This window comes from Bombus bifarius, unplaced genomic scaffold (assembly GCF_011952205.1).
Source record: "Bombus bifarius isolate JDL3187 unplaced genomic scaffold, Bbif_JDL3187 scf7180000007970, whole genome shotgun sequence".
In the NCBI taxonomy this organism is placed as follows: Eukaryota; Metazoa; Arthropoda; class Insecta; order Hymenoptera; family Apidae; genus Bombus; species Bombus bifarius.
The window spans coordinates 166,172-184,342 of record NW_022884356.1 but is presented as its reverse complement, the minus strand read 5'-3'; the positions used below and the strand labels follow the sequence as shown (position 1 = coordinate 184,342).

General features: G+C 27.8%; 7 protein-coding genes across 15 annotated transcripts; 4 read left to right on the top strand and 3 right to left on the bottom strand.

Annotated features, from left to right (window-relative positions):
* Nucleotides 1–247: 247 nt before the first annotated feature.
* Nucleotides 248–2,125, bottom strand: LOC117214068 (ubiquitin-conjugating enzyme E2 L3). The gene is made up of 4 exons (XM_033459916.1): nt 1,790–2,125; nt 1,364–1,459; nt 908–1,094; nt 248–838 (listed from the first exon to the last, which is right to left on the bottom strand). Exons 1-4 carry the CDS (start codon nt 1,814–1,816, stop codon nt 669–671), a joined length of 480 nt encoding a protein of 159 aa, XP_033315807.1. The 5' UTR covers nt 1,817–2,125; the 3' UTR covers nt 248–668.
* Nucleotides 1,971–5,345, top strand: LOC117213989 (conserved oligomeric Golgi complex subunit 2). 4 transcript variants are annotated; one of them, XM_033459771.1, is made up of 11 exons: nt 1,971–2,109; nt 2,489–2,610; nt 2,686–2,913; nt 2,993–3,259; nt 3,333–3,634; nt 3,704–3,821; nt 3,878–4,267; nt 4,343–4,523; nt 4,600–4,879; nt 4,953–5,133; nt 5,209–5,345. In XM_033459771.1, exons 2-11 carry the CDS (start codon nt 2,539–2,541, stop codon nt 5,290–5,292), a joined length of 2,103 nt encoding a protein of 700 aa, XP_033315662.1. In that variant the 5' UTR covers nt 1,971–2,109; nt 2,489–2,538; the 3' UTR covers nt 5,293–5,345. The 4 variants fall into 4 exon arrangements, with proteins under 4 accessions (XP_033315662.1, XP_033315672.1, XP_033315652.1 ...); XM_033459781.1 differs by having other exon boundaries at nt 2,011–2,133; XM_033459761.1 differs by lacking the exon at nt 1,971–2,109 and adding an exon at nt 2,138–2,394.
* Nucleotides 5,346–5,486: 141 nt separating this feature from the next.
* LOC117214034 (transmembrane protein 183B) lies at nt 5,487–7,587 on the bottom strand. Of its 3 annotated transcripts, none has more exons than XM_033459861.1 (8): nt 7,295–7,474; nt 7,112–7,192; nt 6,878–6,979; nt 6,715–6,783; nt 6,492–6,630; nt 6,204–6,405; nt 5,950–6,114; nt 5,487–5,860 (listed from the first exon to the last, which is right to left on the bottom strand). In XM_033459861.1, exons 1-8 carry the CDS (start codon nt 7,362–7,364, stop codon nt 5,588–5,590), a joined length of 1,101 nt encoding a protein of 366 aa, XP_033315752.1. In that variant the 5' UTR covers nt 7,365–7,474; the 3' UTR covers nt 5,487–5,587. The 3 variants fall into 3 exon arrangements, with proteins under 3 accessions (XP_033315752.1, XP_033315761.1, XP_033315769.1); XM_033459870.1 differs by having other exon boundaries at nt 6,204–6,396; XM_033459878.1 differs by lacking the exon at nt 7,112–7,192 and having other exon boundaries at nt 7,450–7,587.
* On the top strand, nt 7,270–9,694 carry LOC117214008 (putative tRNA pseudouridine synthase Pus10). 4 transcript variants are annotated; one of them, XM_033459800.1, is made up of 7 exons: nt 7,279–7,404; nt 7,777–7,924; nt 7,983–8,087; nt 8,158–8,465; nt 8,535–8,743; nt 8,805–8,930; nt 9,012–9,694. In XM_033459800.1, the coding sequence occupies exons 1-7, from the start codon at nt 7,373–7,375 to the stop codon at nt 9,632–9,634; spliced, it is 1,551 nt and encodes a 516-aa protein (XP_033315691.1). In that variant the 5' UTR covers nt 7,279–7,372; the 3' UTR covers nt 9,635–9,694. The 4 variants fall into 4 exon arrangements, with proteins under 4 accessions (XP_033315719.1, XP_033315691.1, XP_033315709.1 ...); XM_033459818.1 differs by lacking the exon at nt 7,279–7,404 and adding an exon at nt 7,610–7,702; XM_033459809.1 differs by lacking the exon at nt 7,279–7,404 and adding an exon at nt 7,610–7,708.
* A 67-nt stretch (nt 9,695–9,761) lies between these two features.
* LOC117214053 (aurora kinase B) lies at nt 9,762–11,521 on the bottom strand. Its single transcript, XM_033459890.1, has 7 exons — nt 11,254–11,521; nt 11,027–11,161; nt 10,747–10,938; nt 10,539–10,673; nt 10,299–10,457; nt 9,990–10,221; nt 9,762–9,922 (listed from the first exon to the last, which is right to left on the bottom strand). Exons 2-7 carry the CDS (start codon nt 11,137–11,139, stop codon nt 9,836–9,838), a joined length of 918 nt encoding a protein of 305 aa, XP_033315781.1. The 5' UTR covers nt 11,140–11,161; nt 11,254–11,521; the 3' UTR covers nt 9,762–9,835.
* A 173-nt stretch (nt 11,522–11,694) lies between these two features.
* LOC117214061 (calcineurin subunit B type 2) lies at nt 11,695–13,555 on the top strand. Its single transcript, XM_033459902.1, has 5 exons — nt 11,695–11,847; nt 12,042–12,081; nt 12,470–12,681; nt 12,759–12,968; nt 13,038–13,555. Exons 1-5 carry the CDS (start codon nt 11,845–11,847, stop codon nt 13,083–13,085), a joined length of 513 nt encoding a protein of 170 aa, XP_033315793.1. The 5' UTR covers nt 11,695–11,844; the 3' UTR covers nt 13,086–13,555.
* A 1,067-nt stretch (nt 13,556–14,622) lies between these two features.
* On the top strand, nt 14,623–18,081 carry LOC117213574 (serine/threonine-protein phosphatase 4 regulatory subunit 2). Its single transcript, XM_033459037.1, has one exon. It carries the CDS (start codon nt 14,881–14,883, stop codon nt 16,819–16,821), a length of 1,941 nt encoding a protein of 646 aa, XP_033314928.1. The 5' UTR covers nt 14,623–14,880; the 3' UTR covers nt 16,822–18,081.
* The last annotated feature ends 90 nt before the right edge of the window (nt 18,082–18,171 follow it).

Genomic DNA, 18,171 nt, shown 5'->3' with positions numbered 1-18,171 from the left:
TACACGGAAAGTAATTCAATTGTAAATGGAAGTGAAAGATCAAGTTACGAATTAATCTTTTGTATTAGAAGATAAAGTTATATTCTCAAGATAACATTAAGAAAAGTACTCTCAATCAAACTTAAAATCGAAACACGATTACAGTACCAATACGATCAATTTAACAATTACAAATATTTTATGTACATTTGTAATAATTATTTAATGTTTGTGGATTTGATTGATCTGAATCAAAATTTATCCATAATTTGAAGAGTTAACATGTTTGTAATTTCTTAACATTGAAGGTAAATACATTACTCTATGTCGTATTTGTCACAATGAACTATAATTGCTTTGCTTTCAACAGAAAAAAGAGCAGGTGATGTTTTTTATGCTTCCTAAAATCATATGGATCGCATATCCATATAACAACTTCAAAATACAAATTGTATACAATATCATACAGTTAGTTTATTATATTTTTACTTTGCTCTGAAAAATTTGTTTATCCACTTTATAAACATTACAATTTGCACATATTAATATCATTGTCAGTAGTTAACCAATACTGTACACATGTATCTTATTCAACTTGCTTTTCATGTAACAGAGAAGTCTATCATGGTTTGAATTAAATTAGCTGACGAGTGGCAGGCATCATGGTGAGTAAAATTGGTCACTCGTGGTTATTCGTTAGAAGATGACGATTCCCGCCTTTTTTCTGCATGCTTTTTTGTGAACTCTTCTGCATTTTTTAAAAACTTTTTTCTATCCTTTAAAAATTCTTCTGCAAGATCTGCCCTTAAAGGATGCTCTGGTTCAGGATCATTTACTAATGCTATCAGAGCTTGTACAACTGTAAATCAATTATGTATTACTTATTCTTCTATATTGTAACAAGAAAACAATGCAAAGAAAATTTAACCTTGGTCTGTCTTTGTAGCTGGTTTCCAGTTTTCAGCACTTATAATTGGTAAGCACACTTGCCCTTTCTCATCCACATTTGGATGATATATTTTTGTTTTAAAGTTTATCTTTGGAGGCTTAAAAGGATACTCTGCGGGAAAGTTTATTTCAATGCGAAATGCTCCTTTATTATATGGTGGATTATCCTAAAACATTTTAAGAAGAATGACAAGCATGTCTAAAAGAAAAAATAACAAAAAAGATATATGTCAGATATAATTAGAACTTGTATCATTATGTTACCGATTAAATTTTGAAAACGACATATACAATCATTCCAATGTTTCCAAAATCAAATTGTAGTACAGCATTGCGTATATCTAACTATAGTTGTCTTTACAAATAGGATTAGGTTAGGTTAGGTTAGATTAGATTAGATTATATTTCTAAAATAGAATGGTACATCAAAACATACCGGTAGTATGAGACCTTGCCAAGTGAGAATATTCGATTCATCTACTTGAATATTTGTAAAATTTTTCATTGCCGAAGCTCTTAAATCACCTAGTTCCTAAAAGTGATACAATGGTTATCATCAAAATTATTACTAAAAACTATAATAATCAAAAAGACATTCTTTGAACGAATAATGAAAATTCTAATTCATATTATTAGAGAAAATTTTAAGCACTTTGAGGATAAATATTAATAAATAATATTGGAAGTATCCAATATTCTATATCATCATGGGAAACCTCGACATCATTTAGAACATGCTATGAAAATTAATCCTGTTAAACATGTACATGACGAGTGTGTTGAAATGTTGATATTGTATTTTGCAATGTTTTTCACATATTCAATGTACTATCGTTCCTCGTTGACAGAAACTTTGATTTACCTTTTGCAATCTTCTCGTAGCTGCCATTTTGAAAATAAATTTCACTAAAAGTAGTAAAACTTGTCAAGTTCCTTAGTGATGGCTTCACAGCTATTCTGTCTTCGAAAATACCCTAGTATTTTTTATGAAAGTCTTTGGTAAACGAACATCGAACAAAACACTATATATTCCCTTTCGTTGGATTTTGTTTTACGGCACTAATTTCTCATCAATACAAATGTAGATTATTTACTGTTAGTCACGAATATGAATTGCTCTCCGTCCTATTCGTTTAACTGTATTGTATTGTACGCGTGCGTGCGTTTGGGGTTTATACATATGTACATATACATGCGTCAATTTAGGTAAAAAACCATTATGCTTTAATGCCATTAAAGAAAGCATACTTGATAAAGTTTTTCAATATGTTAGATACTCTAAGAACAATTTTTAAATTCATCTTATAATTATCGATAATATATTCATGTACTATGTATAGGTGCTATGTTTTGAATTAATTCACATATAAAGGTTGTTGCAAAGAATTTTTGACTTCACATTCTTATACTGTCTGAAACATTTTTTTAATGACATATCAATTAGTGTTAATTGTCAAATTTTATTAAGTAAATTAACTATGGATGGGCTCTGTGATAACATATTGTATATTTTAATGAAAAGTTATGAATGTATATATTAATTTGTATGATTAAATAATAGGAAAAATTAATTCCTTATAAAAAAAGGTTAATGGTAAGAAATCTATTACTATGTCGAAGGAAAATATTAACTTACCAAAAGCTCCAAATGATCTATGTTTTTCTGAAGTTGATTTTATTCAAGTAAGTCAATATTAAAATGTGTTTTAACATAGAAATGCACTCTATTATGATACCTTTTATATTTACAATTTCTAGGAAAATTTCAATGTCGATACCTTTCTCCAAGAACACAGAAAGAGCACAAAATTAGAAACAATGCGTGATGATCTTGGAATATACTTGAAATTGTTAAGGTCTGCTATGATTGATTTAATCAATCGAGATTATACAGATTTTGTAAATTTATCAAGTAATATGATTGGTTTGGATAAGGCTATAAGTGATTTACAAACACCTTTAGGACAATTAAGGGAAGAAGTAATGGTAAATTCAACGAGAAAATATATTTAATTATTAAAATACTAAATTTTAAATGTTATTAGTAACATATTTTTTATGATAGCAAGTACAACAGATCCTGGATGATGAAGTTACGGCAATTACTCATAATATGAACGAAAATAAGAAAACGCGAGAATACAAGCGAAGTGTATTCAGCTTACAGCATATTTACAAGTCTTTGAATAAACTTTCAACTATATTGTCTTTAAACACATTCCTTGAATGTCCTGCTAAAATAGATATTTTAGAACAAGCTGCTGCAGAATTTAATCAATTAGGATTTCATATGTCTAGGTGCAAACTGAACATTATCAATGAAAACCAAAAAGTATGCATATCTTTAAAAAATTGAACATAGACTTACTATTCTTATTAATGACAGAAATGTTATATTGTAATAGGAAGCTGAAGAACTTGAACAGTCTTATATGACATACCTCAATGAATTTTTCTTGGCAAGTATACAAGAAAAAAATTCTTTTTTATTAATTCGTTGCTTAGGAATTTATGTTACACTTGATAAAATAAGTGATGCAGAAGATCTAGTGAGGAAAGAGATTGTTGGTCCATTGATTCATAACGTAATTAATACGGAAAACTTGAAAACTGATTTACTAGGTCTACAAAATATATACAATAGGTTACTGAACATTTTAAATGTAGAACTTAAACAATTATTAGACATTACATTATATCCAAATAGGTATGCATTTTATTAAAGTCAAATTACATATGTCATTGTATAGAAATATTTCTAAATCTTTTTTTACAGACTTTCTGTGAAAGGTTTTAATTTTTTGGTGAACAGTTTTTGGATTGATGTAGAAGAAAAGATTGAGCAATATATAAAATACATCTTTGCTCCTGGAGATCCAATATTATTTCATTCAGTAAGTAAGTAAAGTTATACTATAGTAATGTAGTATATAACATTTTATAATTTCAGAGATATGTAGCAACCCTGGAGTTTTTAGAAAAATTGGAAGCTGAGTGTATTACTCCCGAATCTTTAATTACATTACAAAAGAATTTGCAATATAAAAACTTTTTGAAGAAGTGGAATTTACCAGTATATTTTCAAATTAAATTTCAAGAAATAGCTAGTGGAATTGAGACAGTTTTAACTGAATCAATATCACCAGCATCTGTAAAAGGAACATTGGAGTCCCTTACACAAGATGATTTTTCTCTTTATGCAACTTGTATTATATGGGAAAATCTACAAACGATTTGGGATAATAATGTATATCTACATCAACTGTTTCATAGATTTTGGAAATTCAGTCTTCAGATATGTGCCAGATATCGAATATGGATTCAAACAGTGCTTAAAGAAGTATATTTAATTTAAAAAAATAATATAATATATGATACTTGAATAATTAAAAATCCTAATTTTTTTTATGTAAAGGTATGGCCGATAGAAAATGAAATAAGCAACTTAAACAAAGTAGAACATTCCACAAAACTTAACTTCCTAATTTGTTTGTATAAGGATGTAGAAAAATTTGTAAATATACTTCCATTTCTTTTTGAAATAGCTCGATCGAAATTTAAACAAGAAAATCCAAGGATATTGACGCTATTAAAAGGTTACAACAAGAAAAATGTTAATATTATATTCTTATTCAAATCTTCTATATCATTACCTATATGTTTTTTTCGTAGATTCTCTCGATGAAACGATAAAGAATTTAAAAACAATTTGGCCACAAATTACAAAAGAAATAGTGGATGAATTATTGAAACAATGTGTAACACATCTGAAACAAGTCAGTGATATTCCGAGATTATTTAGACGAACAAAAAGGGATGTACCAACAAAACCATGCTCTTATGTAAAAAATACTCTTGTGTTCCTCCTCAATTTTCATGCAGATTACAAAAAGATAATACCAGATAATGTTAATTATTGGTTGGAATTGGCCCTTTCTGAGTTAACTGAACAGTAAGGAAAAAAGAAATAGTTATTATTGAAAATTATAACATTTGTAAAATTTTGTTATATTGAATTGTTGCAGTTATCTAGCTTCTGTAACAGACGTATTAACTTCAGTGCAAAAAACTGAAGAGAGTTTAAGAAGATTGAAAAAAATACGCGACAAATCTACAGGGTCTCTTACTTCCGAAGTTCAAGGAATCAGCGATGATGAAAAAATACGAATTCAGTTACAAGTTGATGTACAAGCTTATGCTAATATGGTAAAATCTATTGTCAAATAATTCATTTTTCACCATGTAAAAATTGTTTCATTATACATATAAATTATATTTCAGATTACAGAGATGCAGATTTCAATTTCAAATGTGCTTTATATGAAAGAATTGTTACACGCTGTTGAAACCGCAATCAAAAGATAATATTACTTTTTTCTCTATTTCTTTAATTTTTAAATAAACTAATTTAAACTCTCTTATTTTATGTCATTTATTTATTAGTTGTAATAACACAGTATTAATATATGTAGTTTTGTCTGTATATCATTTAACATTTTTCTTATCCTTTTTTTTCCATTTTTTGACTCATGAAATTTTGGAGAACAAGTGTCCAAATCTTTAAATTTAACAGACATTTAATGTATTATTTACATAGAAGTATTTATATTACAGTCGTACTTATCATCTAGCTGCTCGATTATGAAATATGGAATTCTTCTTATAATAAGCTCTGATCCCAAGAATCACTTTGTGGTAATTCAATAGTAGTTATTGAATCTTGGTGGGGATAAGTTGGATGCCACCAATCTAGAATTTGATAGCTAACAACATCATTTAAAATAACTTGATTTGTTAATGTATTAGGGACATCTGACGTTCCAAATCCGAGTTGTAATCGATGATCCTTAAAACCGGGCATCAAAGTCATTGATACTGATTGCAAAATCAAGCCAATTACTGGTGGCAACATACTATATTTTAAACAAGTCACCTATAAATTGTATAATATTGCATAAATTACTATTTACCATAACAATGCATTATGCATTAGAGATAATTGTCTCATAGTAAAATGAATACCCTGAGTATCTTGCAGCCCTCTTCCAAATTCACAGCTACATCCTCTAGCATTTCAAGAAAATCTGTCTTTTTACCATTGATCTTCGTTTTCAGTTTTAATGAATTATTGTTAGCTTTTGGCAACTCTTTTAATTTGAAATAGAAATACCATCGCTTTTTCCCTTCCTAAAAAGAATATCAATAAGTAATTTATGATTAATTAATTTTACTAAATGATTCAATAGTAATATTACGTATGATTCTATGTTGCATACCTTATGCCACATAAGACAGCACTGTCTTTTAACAAGTGAATGTGGCTGATCTTGTCTTAAATAGGACACATTATCAACTTCTTTCTTCAAGGAAAAATAAGTGTAATGTAATGTTCTGATGACACAAGCACGGAGTCCGTGTGTACGAACCATACATTGTGGTTGTAGACGCTCTGGTAAACCAGGAACAAACCTATAGTAACTATATTATGCTTTACTTAATACTCCTATGTATTATCATTCTATTCAATTCTAGATTATTATGTTCTTATATAAAGAAAAACTTACGTCTTGTACAAATGAAACCAAAATTTTCCTGTTGTTACCACATGATAAGAACTTCTACATATTTGAGCAAATTTTCCCACAGCCTCTGGACTAATGTATTCAGATATAATAAACCATATATCCAATGGATAATCTACACCTAAATAATGTAAAAATATAATTTGTCCTTTATTTCAGGAATTCTTCTTGAATTTTGCCGTTTCATAGTTTCTGTTTATTTTACCTTCTTCTTCTTCTGTAGTGCTCTCAAAGGAATTTGTCTTTCTGTTTCTTCTTTGATTTGTTAATGCACCTATAAAGTAAGATCAATTTAAGTTTAATTGAGAGCTAAAAATGGAACATGGAAAAATGGAACTTCATAACTGATTATTTCTAAAAGTATCTACCTTTAGTATTTTTCTTCGACTTATTCAAATCACCCAGATTACCTTGATAACTTTCATTCATTTTGCTCCAGAAAGTTTTTTTCTCTATTGTTGCTTCCTTCACTGTACAGATAGAATTGGATGAAAAGATTTGTTATAGACTATTCATTCAAGGATACAAATAAATAAGTGGAATTTCTTATATTAGACAGAAATGGCATAACAAAGTTGATTGAAATGTATTAACAAGGTAACCTTCAGAGGAGACATTTATCACTGCCTTTTTAAATCTTGTGTGTGTCCGTGATGAATTTGCAAAGTCGTCAATGGTTATATCTGTCACGAAAAAATAAAGCATTATTTCGTCATTATACACATACTTTTAATAATGTGTCAATCGAGGAATTTTTTAAAATAATTAGTAAAACAATAATTAACCTCCAATCAAATTGTCGTTGCCATTTTCCGCATTTACTTTTTTGTTAGATTTTTTCCTTAAAGTAGGCATGATGTTAAATGCTACGTTATTATATCTACAAATTAATCAGGTACCAGTTGCAACAGAATAAAACCTAAAACTTATAACTATTTACACTAGTAATGGATGACATTGTAACCGTCCATCATATTTTTTAGCGAAGTCAATAAGAAAGATGTGTTCAATCCGTATGAAGCATCGTGTTGTTTTTGCATTTAATAATTTTACGTTATAGATACTTCAGTTTTTTCACTTCAATAGACTAATTGCCAATAATTGAAGATAAGATTGAAGACAGATTTAAATATAATCTGTATATAAACTTTTATTTAAATATTTAGAAATGTGTGGGATTATATTCTCAGCAGGTTAACGTAAACACGATGATTAAAAACTTTTATTTTAATTGATATTCTTTTAACGTTGAAATACTATGTTACAGAATTTTTTTTAAAATGAACGCTATGGAAAGTGAAAAACGTATCTTTAATTTTTTGCAACTGCAAAATTGTTGCTTAAGATGTTGTTTTCGTTTTGTTGGGTGGTGTACGCTAGATTGTTACGAAGATCCTATTAAATATGCAAAAGATGTATGTTTTAATTACTGTAATTTTTTAATTTTTGATTCAATATTAAATTCTTTTATAGGCTGGGTATATTAAAGCAGAAGATATCTCTTTTAACGATGATGTACCGTGCATAACCTGCTTAGGAATTCTACAAAATAAGACACAAGAACAAGTTATTGGAAAAGTATGTTGAAGCATCTGTTTTAAAATGTATATAGACATTTGATATAAATTTCAAATAATTTTACAAACAGATTCAAGTTGAAGTAGATAAACAAAATTATGATAGTGGAACATTTATATGTGCATTAACAATACCAGTATGCATCAGTGTCAGAGAACGTCTTTTGCATATACAATGTGCCACCCAACTTAATCTTTCAGAAGATGCATTGCTAGATTTTAAAATCAAACTGCAAAGTGTTAAAGATGTTTGGAAATGGATAATGATTCCAAAATTAGAATTGGCTATTAAAAAACAAGTGGATTCAATGACACCTTCTCCATTTCTGATTGAAATTATTCTAACATACAAATTTAATGAGAAAGAATGTGAAACATTGTAAGTTTAGAATTATTTTATTTATAGAAATATGTTACTTCAATTACAATAAAATATTTTTTGTCTTAGATTATTGTGCAAAGGAACAAATAACACAGGGAATAAACGGAAAAGAAAATATAACGAGAATAGATTTAGCAGGAAAAGTATAGAGACTCTAATGACCAAAATAATAGACAAAGAATTTTTTCAATACTTTAAAGCTGTGTCATTTGATACATCAGATAGTATTAATGTAGAAAATATCATATGTTCACATTCAAGTATTTTTATAGGAGGTAATATTCCTTATTAAAAGTATAATTATAATATAAATTATTAAATGAATTATAACTTCAGGGCGGTATAATAAATTATCAAGAGAACTCAGTCAAACTCCATGGTTCATAAATGGAGAGAAAAAGATGCAAACATCTGTTCAGGACATATTGTGTAATCCTATTGCTGAAGTAACAAAAGCTCAATGTAAGTTGGATATTCTAAAACTTTTAATATTGTAATTAACAATATTTCAGTCAAAATTTAATACCCGCTTTTCATATATAGCTATTAAATTTTTATCATCTGGAAGAGAAGATGTGGACGTTAGAAACATATATTCTGGAAGGCCATTCGCCGTTGAATTAATTAATCCTCGAATGACCAAAATAACAGAAGAATTACTATCAAATTTAGTCAATAAAATTAATCAGTCCTCAAAGCAAGTACAAATTACGTCAAACTTAAAAGTTTTATCCAAATATGACTTGAAAAGGTTAAAAGAAGGCGAAAATGTTAAAACAAAATTTTACCGAGCACTTTGCGTTTGTCGTAATTCGTCTAAGAACGTATTATCTCTTGAAAAATTAAATGATTTGAAACGTGTGAAAATAATACAAAAGACACCAGTGAGAGTATTGCATAGACGACCTTTAAGTCCCAGAGAACGATTAATATATGAAATGAGAGCTCGCTGGGTTGAGCCTCAGGAATTAAAAAAGTTGGATATTACTACTGAGGATGCTAATATGTTTTTTGTATTAGATATCAAAACACAAGCTGGAACATATGTAAAAGAATTTGTGCATGGAGATTTTGGTCGAACTAAACCAAGTTTATGCGACATTCTTAATGTCGAAATCGATATAGTCGCATTAGATGTAACAGGGATTAATTTAAATTGGCCATAAAAATTATGTTAGTATTGAAATAATTTTATATACCAATGTAAAAATATAAATGTTATCTTAATAATAATTGTTTTATAATAAAAAATATATTTCAAATAATTTTTATTATTTCTTTAAAACTAATGTAATTCTTTATATTTCATTAATAATTGTCTTGTAATAAAAAATATATTTCAAATAATTTTTGTTATTCCTTTAAAACTAATGTGAGTCTTTATATTTCATTATCCAAAAATGTCTTTTTACAGCAGCCATAGAGATTCTTTCCGAGCTTTTCCGTTTAATTAACTGTAATTAATATAAAAATGATGATTTGTTTGAATAAAGAATTACAGCAAGCATATGCAAGAATTACCCTTGATATCAAATCTTTGGCTCCTGATGTAATTTGTTCTGGCCACTGTATGTTTATTGTCTTTATTTTCACGTAAGTTTCTTGCTGTGAATCACTAAGAAAAGGCGGTTTACCCACAAGAAATTCATAACAGAGAATACCTAAACACCAATGATCGACATATATATCATATGTTTGTCCTGTTACCATTTCTGGAGGTAAGTAATCTAATGTTCCACATAATGTATTCCTCCTGCAGTTATTGTTATTGATAGTAAACGTTGCTTTACTACTGTAGTAATTATTAATTATAATTATAAATATACTTACTTAGATGATGGTGCATGGACAGACCATCCAAAGTCTGCCAATTTTACATTACCTTCATGTGTAAGTAATAAATTTTCTGGTTTTATATCTCTATGAATTACATTATTTCTATGACAGTATTCTAAAGCATCTGCTACTTGATAAGTATACTTAGCAGATCTGAAGAATAATAATAACAATTAAAAGTAAATATATAAATTAATTAATCATAAATTATAAATTAATTTAAAAAATACATACAAGTGTTCATTAAATCTTTCATTTGGTTGTCTCTTTAATTCCTTATATAATTCTCCTCGAGCAGCAAACTCTAATACAAGATAGATGCGCTTATGATCATGAAAATACGTTAACATTTGCAGAATATTAGGATGCCTAAAAAATATTCTTACAGCATATTTTTATTTATGAACAAAAAATTAAAAGATGCACAAGATAATAAGTTTACCTTAAGTGTGTTTGAATTTCAATTTCACGCATCACTTGTTTTTCTACACGTCCTTTCATTAATTCCACTTTGTATAAAGTTTTCAATGCTACCATATAATGTGTACTTTTCTCTCTAGCCAAGTAAACACGGCCAAATTTACCTCTGCCTAAAGGTGCACCGATTTCAAAATCATCTAAATTCCATTGATACCTATGAAACAATATTTTATATTCATAATAAAATTAAAATTGATTAACATCTTTCACACTGATTGAAGCAAAATTTCTCTTCGCCATACCTTGATCCTCTAGTTTCAACATGGTCTTCCATTTTACATAAAGTATCTAAAACAATTTCCTTATACTCAGATGGAACATTGGATGGACATTGAAATACTTCCATGTGAGCCATAATGTTACAAATTATAGACTTTCTAAAAAATGTTGAGATATTTTTGAGGAAAAAGGTTTTATTATACATCTATTATGTTGTATAAATTTATATATTGAAGTAATTTCATATTACCTTTGGGACACAATAGTTATTTATGTAATATATAATATTTGAATTGAATTCTTTAGTAAAATAATACTTCTTAGTAAAATAACCGATATATATTTATAAGAAATTTTTTAACATCTTCTGCACTTTTCAACTGACATTTTTGATTTAAAAAGAACTGATAGATTAAAGTGACATCTACAGTGCGAAAACCGCAAAAAATTTGATTGCAACACGTAATATTCCCCAAATTAATTTCAGTAGAGAAATTTATAATGAAGAAATTACTTTTAAAATATATTATAAATAAGTAATTCAACTTGAAATAAAAAAATTATAATTTTCAAAGAATATCTATAGCCTATCCAACGAGACGAGGCAGTAAACATAAACAAAATTTTGTTGCTATGGCTGCAAAGTGCCTCATCTCGTTGGACAGACTATAGAATTTGTATGCTCATGCTTGTGTAGGCTATATACGTATTTCGTTAAAGTTTCTCTTCTATACTTATCTCATGCTTTCTACTGGTCATTTATCATAAAGTAGTTTTTGCTGATCGATTTTGACATTTTGTGGTAAATTTTTGACAGAAATCGACCGGCTCGAATATCACAATGGTAATTAAGCATGTTAAATGTTTGAGGTTATTTATATTCGTGTAAATAGTTAAGCAGTATATTATACTACGCGTAATTGATTTTATAATTGTTTTCGTTAAGGAAAATATTATGTGATTATTATCTTTAAAATCCTATAAATAAACTTCTTTTTAACATACTGTGTGTATTTACTTTACATATTTTCTTTTTAGGGTAATGAAAACTCGCTGCCTATGGAACTATGTTCTAATTGTAAGTCAGTATGATACATTATTTTTGATATCTTGAAATAACCCATCGTTGTTCCAAGTATATTCGTTGAAAATAAACGCTTTATATACTTTTCTAATAGTTAATATTATATTATGAAATTATTTCGAATAATATTTGATAAAAATTTTATATGAGATCATGTTAAAAATAATTTCTTTTTATTTAAATCATTTTTCATTTACATATTGCTTCTGATTTATTTTTATCTCCAACTGCTTCAACTAAACATAGCACTTCTGAAGTATTAACCACCATATTTGTTGATGTACACATACATACATATGCACACATCTAATGCTATTAATAAAAAAATATTAGTTTTATGGTCCTTTCATTACCTTTTAACATAAAAATATCTTTTTTTTAGTTGATGCTGATGAAATTAGAAGATTAGGAAAACGATTTCGGAAGTTAGATTTAGATAACAGCGGTGCTTTAAGTATTGATGAGTTTATGTCATTGCCAGAATTACAACAGAATCCTTTAGTGCAACGTGTTATAGATATATTTGATGCAGATGGCAATGGAGAAGTAGATTTTAAGGAATTTATTTATGGTGTTTCTCAATTCAGTGTTAAGGTACATATAAATTTTATTACAAGATAACAATAAATATAAATAGAGCATTCAAAAATACTTTCATTCTTTTTTAACAGGGAGATAAAGAAAGCAAATTAAGATTTGCATTTAGAATTTATGATATGGACAACGATGGTTTTATAAGCAATGGGGAATTATTCCAAGTATTGAAAATGATGGTAGGCAATAACTTAAAGGATACTCAACTTCAACAAATTGTTGATAAAACAATATTATTTGCTGACAAAGATGAAGATGGCAAAATTAGTTTTGAAGAATTTTGTTCTGTAAGTAAAAACTTTTAGATGATTCTAGACAGGCTAATTATATAAAAAATTTGTTATATGTGATTTCAGGTTGTTGGTAATACAGATATTCATAAGAAGATGGTGGTTGATGTTTAAATTATTGAAAGTTTATGGAAAGAAAAATATTAGAGAACAAGTTAATGGTAATATCAATTTGACTTAATGAATTCATTATTAACACTAGATTGATTGAATAGTTATAAGTAACAAAATTGTGTAGGGTGAAATTATGTTATTAAGTCTTTAATCTATACAAAGTCTTTAATATATATATATATATATACATAAGTTTGTCATCTGTGAAAATGCTTTCCATAGTGCACTGTACATTACAATTTAATTGACCACCGACCTTCTAAGATTGTGCACATTTACTAAACATGTGTATTGTATAGATTTTAATATTATAAAATGTCTTATACGCAACATATACATATTTTTAGTTGAAATATTACGTTTTTTTAGTTGAAAATATTATTCAAATAGCTCTGTTATCATTTTATAATTTATAATATGATTTAATTAGTGTACAAAAAGCTATAAAGTTGTTCCAGAATATTATTTTATATATTGAAATCTAATTCAGATATATGTTTTCATTCTTATCTTACAATATACTTCAATAATGTGAAATATGTCTAGTAAAAAATTGCATTTTCCATAAATTTAATTTTCCTAATTTTTCTATTAAATAATCAGAGTTAAATGAATAGGAACATTTCATTTCTTTCATAATATAAGACTCATTGAATTAGGTTCTGTAAGTAGTTAATTTGTAAAAAAGATTCTGTTTATTTTTAAAAGAAGTTTGTATTGTATATATTATGTTCAATGATTAATTAATCCATCAATTGTGTATTTGAAAGAAGTATTATATATTATTTAATCAATTATTACTAACATTTGAGAAGTCCCATGTGTTGATAAAATCGATTTTACAGAGAACTTCAGTTTTGAACTGGATTAACATAATAGCGGGATTCTCGAAACTTTCAAATACGCAAATTTTTAAAAATAACCTTATTTGTTTATTATATGACTATTAAGAGAATAATGTATTACAAAACAGAAATTAAATAATATATATTGTTTTATTCTATGATTATAATATTTTGTACATTTACATATTATAAAATCTTAATGTTCAAAATCTTAAGATAATGTTGAAATAAATCCATGATATATATATATAATATTTAGCAATTTGAATTTTCCAATATTTTTATTTTATAAAATTTATTTGATCGTGTATTATTACTAAATATAATAATTTAGAAAAATAATTGTAAATCCTTAGGTTATTAACATACTATTAACTGTATGTATTACTAATACCACTACTTGAAATTGAATACTATGAAATTTAAATGTCTTATTTATCTTTTATATTACTTGTATTATTTATAATTATTATCATTTTGTTTTTATCCAATTGTCAGATATTATTTTTAAACATATATATATATGAAGTATTTATAGCAATAAAAGAGGTATAGATATATATGTATATTTTATCCTTTATTGATGTAAATTTTATGTGAAATATACTTTATATGACAATATTGTATCATTCCAAACATATGAAGAAATCGAAATAGATTCCGTAAATCCGATTTAAATGTATAAAAATCGTAAATTGTTTTATTAGTTGAAAAAATAATATGATAAATGAAAACTAACCAAACGCTGTCAACGTTGACATGTTTTTAAGGTATTGGTAGCACTGCTTCGTCCCTTGCCCTTCATTGTTGCTATTTAGTACCCGGTGTGTTTGCGTTTTTCATTGCTTCTTGCGTAAAGTTTTACCATAGATTTTTACCAATCCGACGAGAGTCGACAGAAATAATTTAGCGACCAAAAGAAAGCGGAGAGGCTAGCGCAGGAGGTGAAGATGGATAATTTAGAGGAGGTATTGCAAGCACTTGACGAATTTCAGAAAGTGCGTCCAAGTGAGATACCTCGAGAACTCGAGGATTATTTGTGTTGGGTTGCGAAAACCGGTGATCCTGTTTATCAGTGGTCACTGATCAAAACATTGTTCAGGGAGAAACTGACACGCGTGATGACTGAATTTTACGAAAGTTGTCCGACACTTGACCTAGCACCGTGTCCGAATGTCGAACATTTCAATTATGACACGATGAAAAGCAATCTCCTCGAACGTTTGGAATCATTTGCAAACGCCCCATTTACTATTCAACGAATTTGTGAGCTATTAACAGTACCTCGTAAGGAATACAACAGGGTTGACAAGTTCATGAGAGCTATTGAGAAGAATATTTTGGTTGTTTCCACTAGAGAACCTGGACCACTATCTAGAAGGAACGAGAATGGTGATGGTATGGTTAATGGATCTGTAGATGAAGATGCATCTGTAACACAGCCTCCTCAAGATGTAGAGATGGAATATTGGGAAAAAGATTGTCCTTCCACAGTTACAATTAGTGTGCATACTGTTGAAAATGAAACACCTTTGTTACATACTGTTGTACCAACCAATGACATAATAAAACACGTATTTGGTTTCCAAAAACCTTCACATGAGAAAGTAGAATCAACATCTTCTAAGTCCGACATTGTGGTATCTAATTCCATACCAACTACTTCAGAATTTTCTGGTGTGTCCAATTTGAATTCTCAAGCACAAACACAGGATTCACAGATTGGACCTACGATGCAAAACATGTCAACCATTGTTCCTGAAACTTCTGGAATTATTAGTGATGTTTCAGAAGCAATTATGAACGAGGACACCAGTTCTCAGCCTAGCTTAGAGTTAGAAAATGAAGGAGGAGATCCTGCAGACTCCTCAAGGAAATTGCAAACTACTTTTCAGACTAAAGATTTCAGTTCAAATGAGAATAAATCATCGAAGTTTTATGTAGATAATTCTAAAGTGAATGAGAAGACAGAGATGGAGACAATGTCAATACATGTACAAGAAGATTCAAGTAAAAGTAATGATATATTGGTTAAGTCAGATGTTGAAATCAAAACGGTATTGGACAACAAAGAATCAGTTAATCCAGTTGTTGAAAATCTTTTAAATACTAATGAAAATTTGGAAAGCACAATAAAGTTAGGTACGGAAGTAGGAAACATTCAATCAATTATCAATACATCTGGTTCAAACAAGGAATCATTAACATTAAAAAATAACAATATGGGAAGTACATCTACAACAAATAATTCAGAACAATCTACAAATAATTTAATTTTATCTACTGATAATGTAAATACAGAAGAAACTATAAATACATCAGAAGATATGTCTGTAGATGTAGAGAATCTAAAGGAACAAAGTAAAGAAGTAGAATTAATAAAAGATTCAAAACCTTTAGTGGAGGAACCATGTTCTAAAGCTAACGCAATAAAAAATTTTAATTGTAACCAGGAAAAAGATAATTTAACTATCACAGAAACTGTAGAAGATGAGAACAAGATGAGAGTGATGAAGTCCATAGTACCTGATCCAATTCCTATTGTCGAAGAACCAAGAGACTCAGAATGTATTAATGTAAAGGAAGATATCTCACCAATTGTTGAAATAACAGAAGAATCAGAAAATCAAAATCCTACGATAACATGTCAATCAGAACACAAAGAAAAAATGTCTATTGAAGATAGTAATGTAGCGCAATTACAAGGTAATAATATAACTTCTATCAGAAATAAAATAGAGGATAGTGACACAGTAATAGAAAATGTCATGAGTAAAAAAGAACAGGAAGCAGTGGAACTAATGGAAGTAGATGAAGAAGAAACATTATCCGTATTTCAACAGGATGATGAACCCATGGAGCAAGAGGCGGTACAATCATCTAGAAGTTAATAACGTGTAAGAAGAAGGTTCTATTCACTTATTTTTAATATTTGATTTTTATTATAACAGAAAACATGAAGAAGAACAAATACTGAAAAAACGATTGTTTACATTACAAAATTTTTTATTGTAGTTCAAACATGATTTATATATGACTTCTCTTAAGTGATTTGATACATAAGTCGTATAAAGAGATATTGTAAGATTTACAAGAAATTCTCTAATCATATGTTCTTTACCATTTCATTAACTTTATAATTACCATTAAATCAGGTAAATTTTGGAATTGTACAGAGATGTGTTCATATGAATTTCTAAGCTCCTGTAGAAAGCAAAACACTACCTATTTCCAGAACATTATAATATTAATGACCAGTTTTGACCATGGTTTGGATTTTATTTCAAATTAATTTATAAACAAGCTTAACAGTAAATTTATGCAGATAAAGTTTCTACTTAGAATGTGGCTGTGTTTGTAACTGAAGCACATAAAATTTTTACATGGCTTGTAACAAATATAACATGTGATATAAACAAAGAAACATTTTAAACATACATTTTGGTGCTTTGCAATATATTTTACTGGCAAATAGGGAGCATAAATCCAATCATTGTGGACTAAATCAATTACTGATCTTACATAAAAAGATGTCTCAAAATTTTATTAATTGAGAAATAATTCTCAACATAAAAGATGCACTGGGTCTTTGAAATTAATACTTATTAGACATATTTCTATAAAGATGACTGATCAATTGTATTAAGCATAGATGAGATCAAACCATAGATTCCATTTAACGATTCAAGTTGAAATTGATAAAAAAGATGCCTTTATTATATACATCTCCTATATAGAAAAGGGTAAAACATAGTAAGAATAAAATGTTTGTCTTTTCTAGTTGGAGAAATGAATGATACTGCTCTCTTTATGTCTTGCTGTGTTTTCTTAGAAATGTAACAGTTGAATAATTGTCAGATAATACAAATATGGCAATATTCTCTTTTCTGTTAAAATGGAGATTATATTACCGGCTTGTGTAATTTAATAATCAGCCTAGTTTAATTACAACAACAATTTGCTTCTGGTCATATGTTTTTATTGAATATTTTTATGCAGACACAAGTCTAGAGATGGTTTATCTTAAAAATAATTATAATAACAATATATTAATTTAAATACAACATAGATCAATGATATAATACATTGATATAACTTAAAATAGGAGTGTATATTATTTTATAGAAAATATATTAAAAATTATTACCAAATAGTAATTATTTACAATACCTGCCTTATTCCTTAGATTAAAAAAATATATATATATATATAATTTTGTGATTAAATCACAGCTTGATGTA